We start from the raw sequence: 20,182 nt of genomic DNA on the forward strand, positions 1-20,182 counted from the left end.
TAAGAGGAGTCTCAATCTAATGTCCAAGGCTAAGTTCCACAGTCAGTACACCTTCCTCCACAAACCGTTCTCTACTTCACTAAATGACAATTCGATCCTTCTAGTTAGTTATTCAGGCTAATAACCAAGTCGTCCTTGACTCCCCTTCCTTCTTTCATACCCCATATCTGATCTGCCGCAAATATCGTCAACTCTGCCTTCAAAGCATACCCAGATTCTGGTTACTTTTCAAACCAGCTCCACTGCCCCCACGCTTTGACCTAAGTGGCCATCATTTTCCCCCAGGATTACTGCAACAGTCTCCTAACTGGTCTCCCTGCTCCACTTCAGTCTATTTGGGTACTATTAAAAGTCTGAGCACGTCATTCCCCTGTTCAAGATCCTCCTATGGCCCCCCACCCCTCATTCGGAATAAAGCCAAAAATCTCAGGAGGCTCTCAGAGATCTAGTTCCACCCCCAGGCCCCACTTCGTCTGTCTCTTTACCTCTTTGACCTAACCTCCTCCTCTCACTTCACACCACATGGCCACACTGGCCTCTTGGCTGTTACAGAAATGTTCCAAGCATCAGGACCCTTGCATTTGTGTTCCCTCTGCCTAAATGCTCTTCTCCTAAGTAGCCACTCCCTTCAGATCTTTACTCAAATACCACCTTTCCAGCGGGGCTTTCTGTTGCTCTATTTAATACTGCAAACACTCAGCACACCCACACACATCACACGTGACATTCTGTATCTCCCTTTTCTGCTTTATTTGTCCCTCAGCACTGCTCACTATCTATCATACTATGTCTTTTCATTTTCATGTTCATTTCCATCTTCCCCACTAGAATGTAAACCCCATGAGGGCAGGGTTTTGTTTTGTTTTGTTTTGTTTTCTGCTACATCACCCAGTGTTAGGACAAGGCTTATTGCACAGTGGATATTCAAATATTCGTTGTAAGAATATGTGGGTAAAATTCTGAGGGCATGGCCTTAGAGTATACTTATATAGGAGTAATTCTGAAAGTGGGAGTGGGAGATAGAGTAATACAGTTCAGTTATGTAGTATTTTGGTGATCTGATTTGCTACATGGTTAATGCTTAGAACACAAAAACCAAAGAATGGATCACAGATCTTTCAGCCAGTGGTCTCTAAAGTGGGGTAGCATAAGATGATCGCTTGGGATGAGGGGCCAACATGTTGGAATTATATATTTTTTTATAAAGTTAAAGAAATAATGGATGGACTTTCACTGGTGCCCTCACTCAGTCTATGTTTCAGAAGGTCAAGCATCACACATGGTTCTTGGGGCACTCTTCTGAAGGAAGAGTGGAGTGGGGGTACTCATGTTAGATGTAATTATATATTTACATGATTATTTATTCCTATCCTGTTTCACACATACTAGAAGATTTTTATATCATGAAAGTAAGCAATCACAGCTTCGAGAAGATAACGTGATGAAAGACTCCTGTTTCTAGATATCTACCCTGTCTTGCTTCATGACCCTAACATTTTAGATGAAGGGAAATTTAATTCACTGTACAAAGTAAGGAACATTTAGATATTAAGATCACTTTGATAAACGAATTGAGCCATAAAGATTGTCTTTCTTGAGAGTGCATTTAGGAGACCTAAATACAACTTTTTCTCTTTGGCGAGAATACTGACATTCCCTTAATACAACTGAATAAGTAAAAGTATTCCGTTAGGCATTGGCAAAATGACAGAACTAATAATTAAAATGCTTGAACAGAAAAAGTATGACTAAAGATTTAAATTACCTGAGTTTTCAAAACTTAAGTTTGATAGAAAGTGAACCAGACTTTTCTTACGTGGTAGGAGGAAATTCAGGCACCTTGGGAAGAACATGAACCTTTTATGATCACTGAGGCACTATTAAATGGTCTAGTATGCAACTTGCTACAAGCCATCTCTCCAGCAGGGCTTAACTTAGAAAAAGGCCTCAATTATTCAAGCACTAAATAAGTTCCTCTACTGATAAGTAAGAGATGCTTTCCCAAGAGAACCAGAGATTTAAAGTGTTACAGTAAATGCAAACTCCTCATCTATTTCAAGTGAATGTTTTTGGAGTGTGGACTAGATTTGTCCACAAGTTTTCACTTCTGGTTTCCCATTCTCAGTTATGCAAAAATGAACTCACAAAGGCAAATTCAAATATCTATTTTGAAAAGTATTTACTCAGTTTGAATAAATTAATTGCAAATAAAAATTAGCTACAATATATAGCCTGAATAGAAATGACTAGAACAAATACAACACAGGACTTGATTTCCTTGCATTAGTCACAAAGCATGTGACAATCTAGAAAACTTCAAAATCAATTATATTTCTTTGAAAAAGGAGTAACAGCAGTTACTGATACATCACAACTAGTCAACTTATAATACAAAGTTTCCTGACATGCATTTCCTGAGTGAACCCAAATGATTTTTTAAAACAAGGAAATTTTGACAAGTTGAAGTAAAGTAAAATAGTTCATGGCCTCTAAGCAACAGGTTTTGTTTTTTAAAAACCAAAAGAAAATTCAGAACAGCACTGTAATAGGATAAATTAAAGCTGTGCTACCACATACAAAATTTTGCTAGAGTCAATTAAGTATAATACAACTTTTCGAACTAAAGGAAAACAAAAGAATAAAAAAATGATTCTGTCTAATCTAAAAGTGTACTGATTTCTACAAGTGTCACAAAGAGTTTGATGTAGTGCAACTGTCTATACTTTCCTTGTGGTGTGTTAAAAAGGGGGGGGGAGGGGAGAAGAAATGTTTTCTTGCTTCTGAAAGCAAAGAACTTACTGGAATTAGAGAATAAACTGACCATGCAAGTATGTCCCTCCATTTGGCTGTCACTGGTGCTCATTTGCCAACCAAGTATTTCCTTGAGTCACACTGTGGCAACTGTCCTTTTAGGATTCAAGCCCACAGTTAAGGCTGGTCTGTTAGATTAAAAAAAAAAGAGCACTGCTGTCATTCAACTCTTTATATCTCTCTGAATTTCTTACCTGAGTAAGTCCAAATACAGGATAGTTAATTAAGCATTTCTTTTTCTAAAACAAATCAAGTCACTCTCCTTTCTTGTTATTCATGCTTTTTCTCATGGGAATGATATTTTTTCTAAAAACAGTGAACAGATGAACCACAGTTTATATCTAAAAAATAAACTTGCCAAATGTTGCTGATACTAAAAACAGATTAGTCATCATGGGAGAATAATAGATAATCTAGATTAAATTGCATATTCAAAGGAGCATGTGAAATGTTTCTTAGCATTAAGTTTTTGTTATAGTACTACACTTGGGAGAAACATTAAGGAAAAAAAAATCTTTCCCGATTATCTTCAATGTGGTTAAAAACAAACACCTCTTACATAATGGTAATTAATATGAATTTTTTTTTACAAAGTATTCTAATTTACCAAATTTCATATTTAGATGGGGGTGGGGAGAGAGGCTCTCTTGTCCTTCTTCCTAACTTTGCAAATCCTTGAGCTATGCTTGCTAAACTACCATTCACACCAAGAGTGTGAGACCATCGTTACCATGCTACTCTACCAAGAACATTCTAAGATATTTTCTATAATAAAGATAAATAGAAAAAAAGTTAATATACATGTTGCTGTATTTTACAATGTTTGCAACAAACTGTAAACTAACATAGTTTGAACCAACAGTACCCTCAGTTATACAAAACAATTTTTCAACACTGAGGATGGGTGATTCAAAACACTAAAATGAAGGCATCAAATTAGACTATGTCTTTTTCTCCTCAAAATATATTTTCAAAACTCAGAATTCAGAAGTCTGGTACTTTTGGAAATTCCTTTGCTTGAGTTTCCCAGATTTTTGCTCAGAAATTGCTACTATTTGTTATAAATGTTTAAAAAAATTCTTCATCTTAATGCAAATGACCAGAGCAGAAAAACTGTGATGTGGACAACGGGTTGGAAAACCCAAATCACTTAGCTTATAAATGTATAATGTAGTCCTGGAGGACAATGGTCTGTTAGTCTAGAGGTCCTTGGAAAATAAGTCTGATGTAGCCTTGTTCACCAGCCAACTGATGTGCACAAAAGGGACAGGCTGCATGAAAAGTATGAGTACCATGAGGAAGCGGGATCTGGGACCAGTAGGCAGTTGTCTTTTCTGAACACACATGCCCACACGGGCTGAACGCATGGGTTGGAGGGCCGGCGTCCACATAAAATCCAGCTTCACATCCAAGCCACAGAGGGACATAGGGACCAACAGACCTACACATAGGACATTCACGATCTTTTCCATCACGTTCTTCTTTGTTTCCCCAGTTATGATAGCCATGCACATGGCCGCAGTTCAGATACACCCATGGTTGCTTTTCATCAACAACATCTTTCCTCTTCATACTAGGAAATGCTAGTGTGTTGAACCCTACAGGGCACTGAGGTCGTGCTGCATTGATTTCCTGTCTTAAAGCTTCTAAATGCTTCACGGTAGGAGTGTGGGAAAGGCCTTCTGCAGTACGCCACAGCAATGTTGCACCACAGAGGTCAATTAGTGAGCCATCTTGTAACTGATTGGTTTCAATTTCCACCTAGAGGAAACAAGAATCAAAAAAACACATTCACCACTGAGTTTTGGATTTTTACCTAAGAGTTTTGGTCTTACGTGCTCCTTACTCAAGAATCAAGATTTCCTCTGGTTGTTTATTTAAGAAACTCGAATGGCAGTCATGAAAAATATGGGTTTGAAAATCAAGGGAAGAAAATTGAGCAGTAACTTATCTCTTTTCAGCTTTATAGTAAAGACAATTTATGATTAAAACATCTGGCTAATCACTAAGTTTAATATTTCCAATTTGGTAAATATGTTGGTCGAAGATATACAGATACAAGTAGAAAATACACAGAGTGCTGTTTAAATTGGGAAAGCCTAGGTTTTTAAAATATATTAACATAATATAAAAGAAGAATAAATTTTTAGAGTGTTCTAATTGAAACATTAAGATATGATCCTCCTGGTATAGTATTTGGTAGTCAGCACTTGATAGCCATACTTGGTACCCTGTGTCAGCAAAAGATTTAATAGTTTTTGGGAATATGTAATGCACTCAGTCCAACTCACCCTATGAGTTTATTGTTGTTAAATAAGAAGCTACATCTCAGTACTTACCATTTTCCCTCTCTGCTGAGCTGATCTGGTTTCACGCAGGCTGAATACATTTCCACACACTGATATTTCTCTCCATATTCCAGGCTTGGAGTCTTCTGTGAACCCATTGCGTGGATGCATAACAAGAACGCCATTGGTGGTCAAGCCATCCATCTGTCCATCTGATGTCTTCCATTTGGCAGCCTTCTCCTAGTAGGAAAAATAGTGATCTTCTGTTTATTTATAATTGGGAAATAGAAGTGGTTATAAAATGCAACATTTAGGAAAAAAGCTTTTTACCCCAAGAAAGATGTTTTTTGATGAGTCAAATCCTGCAGCATAAATCCGTGCTGTGAAGGGGGGATTCCGTTCACATATAATTCTACAGGCAAATCTTGATATGGTGCTTTGCACTGACTGTGTATCAGAATTACTTTGACTTCCAGGAACTGTGTCAGTTACTACAAAGTCAATGGGACTTTCAGTTGACCGACCAATCTAAGGGAAAAACAAATATCTATAAACCTATTCAAAGGAACACAATGGAAAATCCACTCAAGAAAGGCACAAACAGTAAGGTGAAATCATTAAGCCTCTGAAATTTCTAATGCTCAAACTTATCATACTTAACTCTGGGGCATCTACACCCTTGAAAACCAATCTGTCACATTTCCTCTGATGTAGTAATCACTTAGAGCATAAAATTAAGTAGGAACTTACAACCCAGAATATATGAAACCTCAGGGAATGAAGAGTTTAGGATGGCTGAGATTTCTGGGTGGCTGAAGATTTTAATTTTAACCCCTTTGGACAGAAATATGTCTACCATGTATTACTCTAGTTTCCTTAACAGAATATAATGAACATAAAAGTAAATCTTTTATGATGACTCCAGGACATTACACTATGAATACCTTTATGAACTGCACTGATGTCTTCAGGTGCTATAAAGGTGTAGAGGAATGCTGATCCTTATGTTAAAGGCTTACAAAGCCGTGCTTTGAGGTCTGATGTATACTTCACAGGATTCTTGTGTCTTTTCTGTCAGGTTGTCAGCTATCATTTCTTGCTGTTGGGCATATTTGTCTCTAGCAGCATACCCCTCCTCTAACTAGTTACTCTAATTCTGCCATGGGTTGAGAAATCAAATAACCAAACTTCAAAGAATAGTATTTCAAAAGGTTCTTAGTGATGGCCTAAGGGATTCTCCAGGGAGCAGGGAAAAGTGCATGGACTTTGTGGCATTTATCTTATATGCCTAGATGTCCTTTTTGTTTTCTTCCTCGTCCTTGGCCATGTTTCAGAGAGACAAGGTTCTTAGAACAAAGCTCTGCTGGGTGAGGTGTCAGTGAATTAAACATCTTCAAAGGTCTAGCAAGTATAAATTAATTTCATTTTGGAAGATGAATGTTGAGAAGAAAAAAGGAAATCAGTGGAAGAGATGACAAAAGTGACAAATGTCACAGAGTTTTAAAGTAAACATTTAGAAATCAGTTCATTAATGTATTTGTTATAAAGTAGTATCATAAAAATTAAAGAATACCGTTACTAAGAAAAAATATTGACCCTTTACAAAGATGACGACTCTTAAGTCATTCTTTGCATAGTTGAGCTTTAAGAATTCCTTATATCAGCACACTTTTAGATAAAATTCTTCAGTGTTTTTATCCTGCCACCAAGTACAAAGTCTTTATTTAGTTTGGATAGTGTTAGGGGGAAATTTGTTGGTTAAAAAATGTAACATTGGATGTCCCTTTATTTTTAAGAATATGATATCCAAAGAAAATGGTCTCAGACCTTTGGAACTAAAAATATTTCTACTGTTCTAAAAAATTCAGCATTCCATTAAAAGGATGTGGGGGATAGTGACTTTAAAGAAATACTTTGTTACTGACTACAGCAAAGACACCTCCAGGCCTTTTCATATTCATTTAATTCTTTAAAATAAAGAAAAACTGAGAAGTCATTGGGACTACAATTATAAGAACAACATTATTAGGTACTTTATGTCTCATTTGTTTCAAAAAAGCCCAAGGCCTTACAAAACCCAGTATTAAGGGAGAAGATATCATGAATTTTACTTATGTCTTTGGGTTTAGCTTTTCTATCATCTATCAATTTATAAAACCATCAGCACTGGATTGGTACAAAGAATGAGAGAAATAAAAACTGTTATTGCCAATAGCTTTGACCAAATATGTGCTGAGAAGCAAGTTTGACTCCACATATATGATGTGAACAGTTAGAAACTGCCTGTAGTTTCAGTTGCCTAGAGAGGAAGGTGACAAGTAATAGCAAAAAAAAAAAAAAAAATCATAAATGTGTACAAAATATCTCTTGGTTCCTTTTTTTAGATAATAGCAGCTAATAATTATTATAGCTACTAATATTACCAGTTAAGTGTTTACCAGGTACCCGGCACAGTTCTGAGGACTTTATAGGTATTAACACATTTAAGCCTCCTAATAGTCATCTGAGGGAAGTTCTATTATCTACACTTTATAGGAGGAAACTGTGGCAGAGAGTAACTAATTAATGTTTACCAGGAATTCTGATTTCAGAGCCCATCTTTTAACCATGCTACATGGACTTCTTCTACATATGGGGTTTAGAAATCAATATGTTTTAATGAAATGCATTAAAATATGACAATCCTTAATCAGACCACAGCACAAGTCACTTACAACAGGTTTTTAACTTAAAAAAAAATGTAGATGTTACAATACCTGAAACATATCAGTGTTGCTGTCATGAGTATATTCAACCACCACTGTCTGGGCCCGAGACAAGGTGTATGATATGCTATGCTGGTCCTTGTTGCTTATTGCCTAAGGAAGGAAAGATCAATAGCAAAAATTAGCAGGTAGGTCAATCAAAATAGATAATCTTTTCATAAAAAAAGAAAGGTCATCTATTTATTACGTGTGTAACACATTTTCCCCCTGAAATTTAGGGTAGAGATTAATAACTCTTGCGTAACCTCGGCTGTGACAGTGGTTTCTTAGGTTAAGTGGGATGCGGAAGAATTCAGGCAGACCTCATTTTATTATGCTTCACAGATATTGCATTTTTTTTAAACAAACTGAAGGTTTGTGGCAACTCTGCATTGTCAGATGATGGTTAGCATTTTTTAGCAATAAAGTATTTTTTTTTTTTTTTTTTTTTTTTTCCTTTTTGCGGTATGCGGGCCTCTCACTGTTGTGGCCTCTCCCGTTGCGGAGCACAGGCCCCGGATGCGCAGGCCCAGCGGCCATGGCTCACGGGCCCAGCCGCTCCACGGCATATGGGATCCTCCCAGACCGGGGCACGAACCCGTATCCCCTGCATCGGCAGGCGGACTCTCAACCACTGCGCCACCAGGGAGGCCCAGCAATAAAGTATTTTTAAATTAAGGTATATACATTATTTTTTTAGACATAATGCTATTATTGCACACTTAGTAGAATACAGCATAGTGTAAACATAACTTTTGTATGCACTGGGAAACCAAAAAAATTTATTGTGATTTGCTTTATTGTGGTGGTCTAGAACTGAACCCCAAATACATGAGGTATGCCTGTACACTGAAGCAATTATAGAGTAAGAACATAAGTTCACTGTATAAAAACATTATACAATCGGAGTCTCCATTATAAGTATTTTTTTTTTTTTTTTTTTTGCTGTACGCGGGCCTCTCACTGCTGTGGCCCCCCCCGTTGCGGAGCACAGGCTCCGGACACACAGGCTCCGCGGCCATGGCTCGCGGGCCCAGCCGCTCCGCGGCATGTGGGATCCTCCGGGATCGGGGCACGAACCCGTGTCCCCCGCATCGGCAGGCGGACTCTCAACCACTGCGCCACCAGGGAAGCCCTATAAGTATTTTTAATTATAAGGTAAGCGAAACCAAATCCCAGGTAGAAACTGAAAGCGGTACTCAGTAGTGCTCTGATAAGGAGAAAATACAAAATCTTGCAAGATAAGACAAATCTTATTTTTAAAGTAACTCAAAGAGGTTTAAAGTTAACAAATAAGCAGAGATAATTGGTTTTCCTAGCCATTCTGTGACTTTATAGATGACAAATATTTGCCATATGCTGGGCTAGATACAGAAAAATTCATAGGATGATTAAACATACCAAAGGAAATGGATACAATGCTTATGACCGTACTTCTGACTTATGCCAAACTAAAAACATTGCTAAAAAGAACTTTTCAGTTTTGTTTTCAGGCGTTTTCTATGTATATGAGTTGACGATAATAGCAGAGGGGGAAAAACCTGCACAAAGGAAGTGGAAACAGGTTGCATAAAAGAAAAAACAGATAGAAAGACACAGAAGAATGACTATAGGCAGTAAAGAGGCTAAATGAAAAAACTTTCTTAATTAGAACTTTGGCATTATAAAATTTTACTTGGTTTTAATTTGTAGCTAATCTGTAATAGATAAAGCCTTAAACCCATAGTTTTAAGATAATTAAGATCGTGAATATTTCAAATATACAAAGAGAATAAACAAACACCTGGGTACTAACTACCCAGCTTTATCATTCTTACTAATGCCATTTTTGCTTCTGATTTTTTAAAAGAAATTAAACTGCAGATATAATGAAGGCTGCTTACATGTCCTTCCCTACTCCCCTCTCTCTGTAGAGGTACTGAACCTCAAGAGTGCAGTGTAGGTCACTCCCGTGCATGTGCTTAACATGTTTTACTACACATTTATGTGTTCATAAACATTACAAAATGGTTTTAAAGGTTTAAAAACCTATAATTATTTTAACTCAGCATTAAGCAGCTGATTTTTCAATGAAAGAATTGCTCAGTACTTTGGAAGTTAATTCTTAACAGCTAAAGAGATTTAAAAACAAAGGTTTTGTGTACTTTGAGATTGTAAGCCGTGGGTTTTTTTCTGTTGCTGTTTTTTTTTTTTTTTGCGGTACGCGGGCCTCTCACTGTTGTGGCCTCTCCCTATTGTGGCCTCTCCTGTTGCAGAGCACAGGCTCTGGACGCACAGGCTCAGCGGCCATGGCTCACGGGCCCAGCCGCTCTGCGGCATGTGGGATCCTCCCGGACCGGGGCACGAACCCGTGTCCCCTGCATCGGCAGGCGGACTCTCAACCACTGTGCCACCAGGGAAGCCCTGTTTGTTTTTTAAACTATCAGACCTACTCCTAGATTGAGAATAAGAACTACGTCAAGTTCTCACTGGACTGGAAGGCAGGGTTTAACCAGTCATCCCAGATGACTGCCAGACTAAACAATTAGTTTTCTTCATGACCTCATTACCACATCCCTCCAAAATTGAAAGAGGAAAATGTCAATTTTTGACCCCTAAGATTCTTGTTGCCTAGTAAAGATGAAAAGGAGCCAACAATGAAACATTAGGAGCATGACAGTAAAAATATGAAGAAAAGTACAGAATAGGAAATTATAGAAGGATCAGAAAGATTTGATACTGGGTCTCAACCAGAGGTAATATTAGCTGTGTAAGGGGAATTTGGAAATACGTAGGTGCATTTTTTGGCTGTCACAATGATTTGAGGGCTTAAATGGCATTTAGTGGCTGGGGACCAAGAATATTAAATATCCTGCAACATGTAGGACAGTCCTGCATAAAGAAGAATTGGCACACCCAAAATGTCAAGAGTATTTCTGTAGGGAAATACTGGAAAGAAGCTCCTCAGATTGGATCAATAAGCCTTTCACTCCACCACCTGCTTATTATTTATCAGCACATCCCTTCTCTGCAAAGGAGCAGAAAGAAACACCTAAAAGAAACTGTCCCTTTTCTACATTCACTGGTTCTCGAAGAGTAAAAGAGGAGACTACTCAAGGCATGAGAACTCTTGTTTAGACACCACACTGGATATAAAACAAAGCCAAAAATCCAACTGACTTCAGGGACCAGAGCTGTGACCTACAGCAAGGCACTGTATGCCAATTTCTCTCTCGTTTATTAAACCTACAAAAATACACCTCAGATGGTGTAATAATAATGTACATTCTGGGGCTGCTTAGCTAAAAATATAGATACTTCCAGAAGTCAAAGAACTCTTTGTAATTTTTATTCACTCACCACAGTATCAAATTCAGTCTGTTATAAAATTGGAAGTAGAGGAATTCACAGGAAATTTAAAGATCTGAAAATTCCCCCTTATTGTCTAGGAAAAGCCCAAGGGTCCTGAAATGGTGGCCCAGCTTCTTGAGATCTTGGTTGGGAAATAAAAAGGGGGTGAGAAGCATTAAATAGGCCAGGAGATTGAGAAGTTATATTATAGACACAATTGGGTATTTGCTTTCATAGCTTTGATTCAATTTAATAATTATTCAGGTCTACTGTGTTCAAGGCAGTATGCTAAAAGCCATGAGGATCATAAAACAAAATATAAAAACAAGAGCATCCATAGGATCTTTAGTTAAAAAAATCACCCCATCCAAACATGCTTCTAGTACCTGAATACAAATATTATGAACCACATTCCCTGCCCAGCCCAGGCAGGGTCTCTCTGGTAACAGCAGGACGCCCTACTTCTCAGGGGAGTTTCACAATTCCAAATACTACATAAAGCCCTGGCCCCACCCCACCCACACCTTTTTAATAGGAAAAAGGAATTATTTCCTTCTAATTTCCACCCACTGATACAGAATGTGAAGGGAACGCTAGAGAATATAAACAGCAAGTACAAGTCTTTCAGTTTCTCCAAGTTAATTCATTTAGTTTTTATTTTGGGGTTTTTTGTTGTTGTTGTTGTTTTTTACCTTTGCAGCCTGAGGAGTACAAGCAATATGCACAGTGCTGGGCTTCACCCCATTTGCCTTAGGTCTTTTAAACAAAGCAAACCTACTTTTCCTCCTTCCTCTATCGCCGTTTGGGAGAGACCCATTATACCTGATGGAGGAGAAAAAAGTTTAGGGAACTTCATGTAAGAACCACACCAATTCTAAAACAAATGTTTTACACTGTCTTAGAGGATCAATCCCCAATTAATTATGTATTAGCAGATTATAAGTGTCTGGAATTAACTTCTAGCAATTGCTGATCCTCAGACCAGCTGCCTGAGTGTGAAACAAAATGAGATTCTTTCTGGTGACATTCGAAGTCACAGAGAAGTACCTTTTGGATTACACACACCTTTGAATTATCTATATTTTCCTTCCCTCTTTTATTCAAGATAATCAAGAGCTGATTAATGGCATATCTGACTTCTTATGACTCATTCTATTTTTTAAAAAAGGTGAATGTTTGCATGTGCTAATACAACCTTTAAAAGTACAATATAATCTCCTTTAACTATGAACCAAACACTTTATAAATAACTGAACTTCTGAAATAAGGAATTTTTAGATTTGTTTAAGTCTCAGCTACTTGCATGTACACACTCACATTCACATTATGTCAGCAAAACCTGCCTGACTGAGTGTAACTAAGTGGCAGTTAAACATACTTTTGTTGTTCAGACCTTATGACCATTTCTCCATGATAGCATATATATGCCCTAAAGCTAAGCAAGGACTGAACTAATAGGAAAAAAGTTCAAAACATTTGGGTGTTTACTATGTACTAGGCACTAGTGGGTTCTATTCCGCACATCACCTCCCTTAATCCATTCTCATAAAAACTGCGAGACTGGCACCACTAGCCACTGTTACAGGTTAGGAATTAAGTTATCCCTCAGAGGAATTAAGTTCCTCAGATGCTCAGAGGAATTAAGTTATTTCCTGAAGGTCACACAAGTGACACTGGCAAAGCTAGAATTGGAATCCAGGTGTTTGTCATTCTTTTTTCATTCTTTACTGCACCGTTGCGGCATGAACCGTAGCTTAATAATAATCTCTCCTCATGTACTAACCCCTCACCGCCCGACAAAAATCTTTGGTCTGATGGTTTCTTATTTACAGTTGGTTAATCTGGGGGAAAATGAGGCAAGGAATGGGGACAGTTTTGAGGGTGGAGGAGAATGTACTTGTAAAATGGCCTACATTAGTGTCTGACAAGGAAGGGAAGGGAGTTTACTCAAAGACTGTCAGATACAGAATTACACTGAAGCTTTATAAAATGTCACACACTCTGACTCTACTGGAGAAAACCCCTGCTGGAAGTTCAGAGTGGTGCCGGCAGCTAATGCATGAAGTCTGCTATTCTAGGCTGTGCTGGCCCCAGCCCACCCACTGTGGGCTCTTCACTGCCCCTCACTACTGTCCACCCAGAGCTTGCCTTATTCCTTTCCTGGACATATGCTTTCTATTCCCACACTGTGTTCCTGCAGCTCAGAGCTCTTTTTTAAAGAGCAACAGCATGAAACTGACAACCTTATGCAGCTTGATGTCTCCTTCTAGAGGGTTGAGAAGAAGCATTATTTGCATTTTAAGATACCAAGTGCCAGGTACAGAGACAACTACTACTGATAAGATTAACTGAGAAACTGCTGGGCTAAAAGAGCCAGTTTAAACCATATACTAAATTTTAAATTCTAAGTCTTCAAATGACTCAAATTTCCTGAAGAATTTAACTTTGAATAGTTTTTGGTGGTTAAAAGCTGTTTGTCATTAATACATCAAAATCTATGTGATCTGAAATTGTAATATTGTAGTCACTATATTGTTTATAATCTTTTAAATTGTTTTTGGGAAAAAAAACTGGTTTTTTTTTTTTTTTTTTTTTAATCTCAAAGGGCCTTAGATGATCTTGTCTAACTGTCATTTTACAGAAGAGGAAACTAAGGCCCAGAATGATTAACTGACTTGCCTAAGGCCATACAGCTAGCAGTGCTGGACTAAGCACTGGAATCCAGGATTCCTGGCTTCCAGTCAAGCTCAGTAATGCCATATTATCTCTCCAGTTTTTCTTACTTTCTTATCTAAAAACAATGGACACATTCTCACTTAAAGAAGAATTTGCACCAACCTGATTCTAAAACATGTTGTAATGTCTAGAGCTGCTTTTTAGGCAGGAGAGAAACAGTAGGGGGAAAGTAAATTTCACAATTTCTAGTTTCTGAGATCTCCAGTAAACAGAGTAACACTGTGTCTCCATTTTGACAGCTGTGGCAAGTTTAGATTGAATAAACTGAAATAATGGAATCATCTATTCCTCAATCACAGATTGTATCGGTGTGAGTTGAATGGATGAGATTACTTTTGAAGTAAACAAGTAGCAAGGTCCTGGCTGCAGAATCATCATATCGTCATGTCTATAAAACTCTTTTCTTCAAGTACAGGACCATAAGCACAAAGCAGCCACTGCCTTAGAGGGGAAAGGAATAAATAAATACTAACCTACATGAAATCACCTAAGCAGAGAGGGGATTTTTGGTAAAGTCAGCTGAGGCAAGTTTTCTCAAAGAAGGGACAGGAAAGACAAATGGACTGGCCATGTGACTTTAGACAAATAGCTCTTTTACTTCATCTTTAAGGTTTGTCCTTTCTAGGGGTGAGGGTGAGGCAGAGTTTATGTAGCATTTGAGCACTTATAAAAGATGATATTAAAATGAGAATTAAAGGAGTTTCTTGATTTGGTAATATTATTCTGTAGCTTTAAATACTCTTTGGAAATAGGGAGGATATAAATTCTAAAAAAGGTACTTTTAACCTAGATGTTCAAGTTACCATATATCATTCAATTATACGCTCATCAGATGGGGAAACCTTACCCTAAGACAATGAGTTCACCGTATTTTACTGGTGCTTTGGATGGATGATTTTCTTGATCAGGAGAAAACATGAGCTTGGCTGTTTTTCTCAAATCTCTGTTCACTGGTCAGGAGCCTTGGGACACCTTTTGCATTATTTCCTAGAGGGGAAAAGTTTTCATTAATAATTTGAACAATGAATTTCAGTTTAAATAAAGATGTTCTTTTCTAGCAGTCTTTGTGAGCACAATATTATGCACATAATATATAAAGTATGTGACATTTTCCTCAATAATGGTTATATATTTGATATAACTGTTTAAATACATTAAAAATGTAAATTTAGCAACTTCTGGTTCCAGGAAGATGAAGTAGACATTATTTTCCCTACTATTTCTGTTAATTATAACTAAAAACCCTGGACATTATATATAATACATAAGAAGACTCCGAAAAGTAGAGAGAAGGCAGAATAGTTAGGGGCCTCCGGGTCCAAGGAACGACTCAGTGGCGAGTTCTTTGGGTTTTCTTTTTGCCTAATATAATCCCAGACTTGGAGCTGAAGAATCTGGCAACCTGGAAATGCCAAACTGGCAGACAGAAAAACAAACGAACAAACACCTGACAAATGCCTGGCCTCTCTAATCAAAGGAACAAGAAAACGGCAGCCTTAGCAAGACAGAAAACTTTTGACAATAACTGCTCTACTGCAGCCAACACCACAGAAAACACTGTGACTCTACCACCACCTTCACCGGCAAGGCCTGAGTGGGGAGCCCAGACTTTTACCTCATGAGGCCATAATGAGGTGGCCTGACCTCCCCTGGCCCTGTCCCTGCCACAGGTAGTGTCAGAGCAGGCCAAGTAGAAAGCCAGCACTTCCAGCCTGTTGGCTAGTAACATGCACCCCCCCACCCCGCATGCCCTAGTGCTGTCAGTGGAGACCACAGGGAGCCTGGACTTCCATCCTGGACTCAGCAGGATCTCCTTCCCTCAGGTGTCAATGGAGGCTGAGGAGGGAACCTGGACTTCCATGTCCACCTGGCAGTAACAAAGAGGCTCCCCCTCTTCCCCTGACAGAGCAATGTGAGGAAAAGCCAGTGAAAACAGAAGGTCTGGATAATATCCAGTGTCAGAACTTAATACAAAAATGTCCAGGTTTGGGCTTCCCTGGTGGCGCAGTGGTTGAGAGTCTGCCTGCCGATGCAGGGGACCCGGGTTCGTGCCCCGGTCCAGAAAGATCCCACATGCCGCGGAGTGGCTGGGCCCGTGAACCATGGCCGCTGAGCCTGCGTGTCCGGAGCCTGTGCTCCGCAACGGGAAAGGCCACAACAGTGAGAGGCCCGCGTAACCAAAAAAAAAAAAAAAAAAAAAAAAAAGTCCAGGTTTCAAACAAACCCCACTTATATCAAGAACTAGACAGAATTAAAACAATGCAAAAAGATAATCAACAGATGCCAAAACTTAGATGACACAGATGTGAGAATTATCTAACAAAGACTTTAAATCAGTCATGATAAAAATGCTTCAGTAATCAATTACAAACAAGTTTGGGACAGACAAACAAACAAACAAAAAAACAGAAAGTCTCTGCAAAGAAACAGAAGATATATAAAGCTCACTGGATGGGCTCAACCCAGAATGGAAGGAATGTAGTAAAGGATCAGTGAACTGGAAGACAGAAAGTACCCAGTGTGAACAACAGAGAGAAAAATAGACTGGAAAACAAAAAACAACAAAAAAACAGAGCCTCATGGACCTGTGGGGCTACAGCTAAAGATCTAATATTTTTATCACCAGAGTCCAGAATGAAAGGAGAAAGAGTGGAGCTGAAAAAGTACTCAAAGAAATAATGACTGGGCTTCCCTGGTGGCGCAGTGGTTGAGAGTCCGCCTGCCGATGCAGGGGACACGGGTTTGTGCCCTGGTCTGGGAAGATCCCACATGCCGCGGAGCAGCTGGCCCCGTGAGCCATGGCCGCTGAGCCTGCGCATCTGGAGCCTGTGCTCTGCAACGGGAGAGGCCACAGCAGTGAGAAGCCCACGTACCGCAAAAAAAAAAAAAGAAAAAAAAGAAATAAAAAGAAGTAATGACTGAAACTCACCAAATCTGAAAAGAGAAACAAAACCACAGATTCAGGAAGCTGAACAAACCCCACACAGGATAGAACTAAAGAAATCTATGCCAAGACACATCATAATTAAACTTTTGAAAACTAAAGGCAAAGAAATTTTCTTAAAAGCAGTCAGAGAAAAACTACACCTTACCTATGGGGGAAAAACAATTAGAATGACAATTAATTTTTCACCAGAAACTATAGAAGCCAGAAAAAAGTGGCCCTTTTCAAGTGCTGAAGGGAAATAACTGTCAACCAGATTCCTACACCCAACAAAAATGGAGGGGAAATCAAAGACATTCTCAGATGAGGGGAAATTAAGAGAATCTGTCACCAGCAGATCTACTCTAATAGAATGGCTAGAGGGAATTCTCTAGACAGAAGCTAAATAAGAAAAAAAACTTGGAACATCAGAAAAGAAGAAAGAACATGGTAGTAAAAATATGGGTAAATAAGCTTTCCTTTTCTTGAATTTTCTGCATTAGGTCTGAAGGTCAAAGCAAAAATTTTAACACTGTCCTATGTAGTTCCAAATGTATGTAAAGGAAATATTTAAGGCAATTATTTAAGGTAATACATATATTGTACTCCTGGGCATTTCTCGCAAAGAAATCAAGACTTATGTTCACACAAAACTTGTACATAAATGTTTATAGCAGCTTTGTTTGCAACAGCCAAAAATTGGAATCAACCCAGATGTTCTTTACTGAGTGGATGATTAAACTGTGGTACACCCATACTATGGAATAGTACTCAGCAAGAAAAAGGAACAAACTATTGGTACATGAAACAACATGGACAACTCTCTAGAGAATTATGCTGAGTATAAAAATCTAAGCTCAAAAGGTTATGTATGATTCCATTTATAGAACATTCTTGAAATGACAAAATTATGGAAACAGAAAACAGGTAAGTGGTTGCCACAGGTTAAGGACGGGGTGGGAGTAGGAGGGAAGTGGGCGTGGCTACAAAAAGGCAACAGGAAAGAACCACAGTGGTGATGGAAATGTTCTGTATCCTTATCAATGTCAATATTCTGGCTGTGATATTGTACTATATAGTTTTGCAACTATTACCACTGGGGGGAACTGTGTAAAGGGTACAAAGGATCTCTCTCTCTCTCTGTATTATTTCTTACAACTGCATGTGAATCTACAATTACCTCAAAATAAAAAGTTTAATTAAAAATATAAATTTGAGGGCTTCCCTGGTGGCGCAGTGGTTGAGAGTCCGCCTGCCGATGCAGGGGACACGGGTTCGTGCCCCGGTCCGGGAAGATCCCACATGCCGCGGAGCAGCTGGGCCCGTGAGCCATGGCCGCTGAGACTGCGCGTCCAGAGGCTGTGCTCCGCAATGGGAGAGGCCACAACAGTGAGAGGCCCGCGTACCGCAAAAAAAAAAAAAAAATATATATATATATATATATATATATAAATTTGACACATGTATGAAAAACAAAAGACTAGCACTTCTGATAAGCCAGAAAAATCACTACAATAAATAATCCCCACAATACTATGATGTCTATTTTATCAGAAGTTTAATGGGACCAGGTACTTCCTATATCTATTCTCTTGCTGGTCTTCCTGATAGCCCTGTTATGAAGGTTTCACAAGAAAACTTTTCTAGCTAACCCATGAGAGTCTCTTGGTTTTATCCTTCCACTAATTGGTTTCATAGGCAACTCATAAATGAAAAATGCCTTCTTGCCTTTTTCTACATTACAGTAAAATATGCTTGTACAGCAACACTTCTGGAGAGAGGCAACACAGAATATTTGTAGCCCAATGAATAAGAACAAGTAAAAAAACAAGGCTTAGCTTTTCTGATGCCCTTTTATTCCCTTGTAACTGACATACACATTTAGACCAGCAATCCAGACAAACACACTAACTTTTTTGTTGGTAAATTTTAAAATTGCTTACTAAATTAAAGAAATGAAACATTCATAAAGAACTATTTTAAGAAAAACATTTCCTTCAAATATGCTATAAAATCTTCTCATCTCCCCGGATGAAATCTGCTTTTGATGACCAGATTTTAATATATTAAATTGTTCGAAGTTTATAGAAATCGATATATAGGTATAACACCATAATTATGAGACATTAGGTTTGTGCAGAAATGTTCACAAGTAAAATAAACTATACTGATCAAATACCCCATTTAGAAAAAGAAACTGATGTGAAGCTAACTAAATCCTTCAATGTAAAAATGTAAGTTTTAAGAAAAATTAATTAAAGAACAATTTAGTTCCATACAACAAGACCATCTAATCTACACACTGTATCATATTTTAATATATGAACATGTATCCATATCTTTTCTCCCCTAAAGAAGCATTCCATTTTAAAAAGCTAAGCAGAAGCTTAACTAGAGGTTTTAAATGTGGTCTTCTTAGACAATTAAGGTACTGCCGTCAAACATGAAAACACTGCTTTGACACACTTCTGACCAAGAACAGCAAGAATTAATTAAATTGAAAATTTAACTTAAGTTTTAATAACACTGCTTTGTCTTGATTCAGATTCTTTTTTAGAGTTACTTTCTATTTTTAGGAAGTGGGGGGTTTTCATTTATAGTAGCAAATGAAATTTCCTTAAAAAGAACTTATTTAAAGAAGTCAATTTCAATAGTATTAATAGGATTAGTAAGTACACATATATGGCAAAAATCTGAAAATGATACATGAATGTCCATATTTGGCTGATATTAGTTTAAAGCATGGCTAGCAAATATTAGCCTATGTTCCAGTTCTAGCTCTCTCTTTGAACAAAGCAATCTGTTTCCTCAACTCTAAAGATGAAGGGACTAAAGTAAAATGAAGATAATTTTGGAGGTGGAAATATATGAGACCATCTGGTCCTAACATAAGAATTTACAAGTAATGTGCACATGGCACTATAGATTTAGTCCTATTGCCTCTATAGCAAAAGGAACAGATTTTAGCTTTGACAAGGAATTAGTAGAGTAGGGCTGGTGTATATGCACCATTCTATACTTTCTAGAACCGCTGGCCAAATGAGCCAAGAAAAATAACATATTCCCAATTATTCTTACTCTGGGTTAGGTCCCTTAGAAGGTCTGATTTGGTATATTTTATCAGTGATATCAAAATTTCAATCACAGGAACACAAACTTGGCTTCTATTTCTGTATCTAATAATCTAAAATCTGTAATAAAATACTTTAGTAGTACTGGTTATGTATAATCCTAAAGCCCAGCAGTTAGATAGTGCTCTTGGATTCACTCTCTTTATATAATCTCTGTGTTCTGAAATCTGAATAATATACAGAATTATTCAAAATCAATTCCTTAAGTCATGCTCCTGA

The 20,182-nt window shown here is 38.0% G+C and overlaps 1 protein-coding gene across 1 annotated transcript in view; it reads right to left on the reverse strand.

The window, feature by feature from the left end:
• Positions 1 to 2,166: 2,166 nt before the first annotated feature.
• Positions 2,167 to 20,182, reverse strand: part of PELI1 (pellino E3 ubiquitin protein ligase 1) — a 49,932-nt gene continuing 31,916 nt past the window's right edge. Inside the window, exons 2-7 of the mRNA XM_082642265.1 lie at positions 14,757 to 14,896; positions 11,866 to 11,995; positions 7,856 to 7,957; positions 5,430 to 5,627; positions 5,151 to 5,339; positions 2,167 to 4,572 (exon numbers count right to left, since the gene is read on the reverse strand). Of these exons, the coding sequence (XP_082498391.1) occupies positions 4,006 to 4,572; positions 5,151 to 5,339; positions 5,430 to 5,627; positions 7,856 to 7,957; positions 11,866 to 11,995; positions 14,757 to 14,827 (1,257 nt within the window). The 5' untranslated portion in view covers positions 14,828 to 14,896 and the 3' untranslated portion in view covers positions 2,167 to 4,005. The remainder of the gene's footprint in view (positions 4,573 to 5,150; positions 5,340 to 5,429; positions 5,628 to 7,855; positions 7,958 to 11,865; positions 11,996 to 14,756; positions 14,897 to 20,182) is intronic.

The sequence above is a fragment of the Mesoplodon mirus genome (assembly GCF_964341445.2).
Source record: "Mesoplodon mirus genome assembly, chromosome: 14".
Lineage (NCBI taxonomy): Eukaryota > Metazoa > Chordata > Mammalia > Artiodactyla > Ziphiidae > Mesoplodon > Mesoplodon mirus.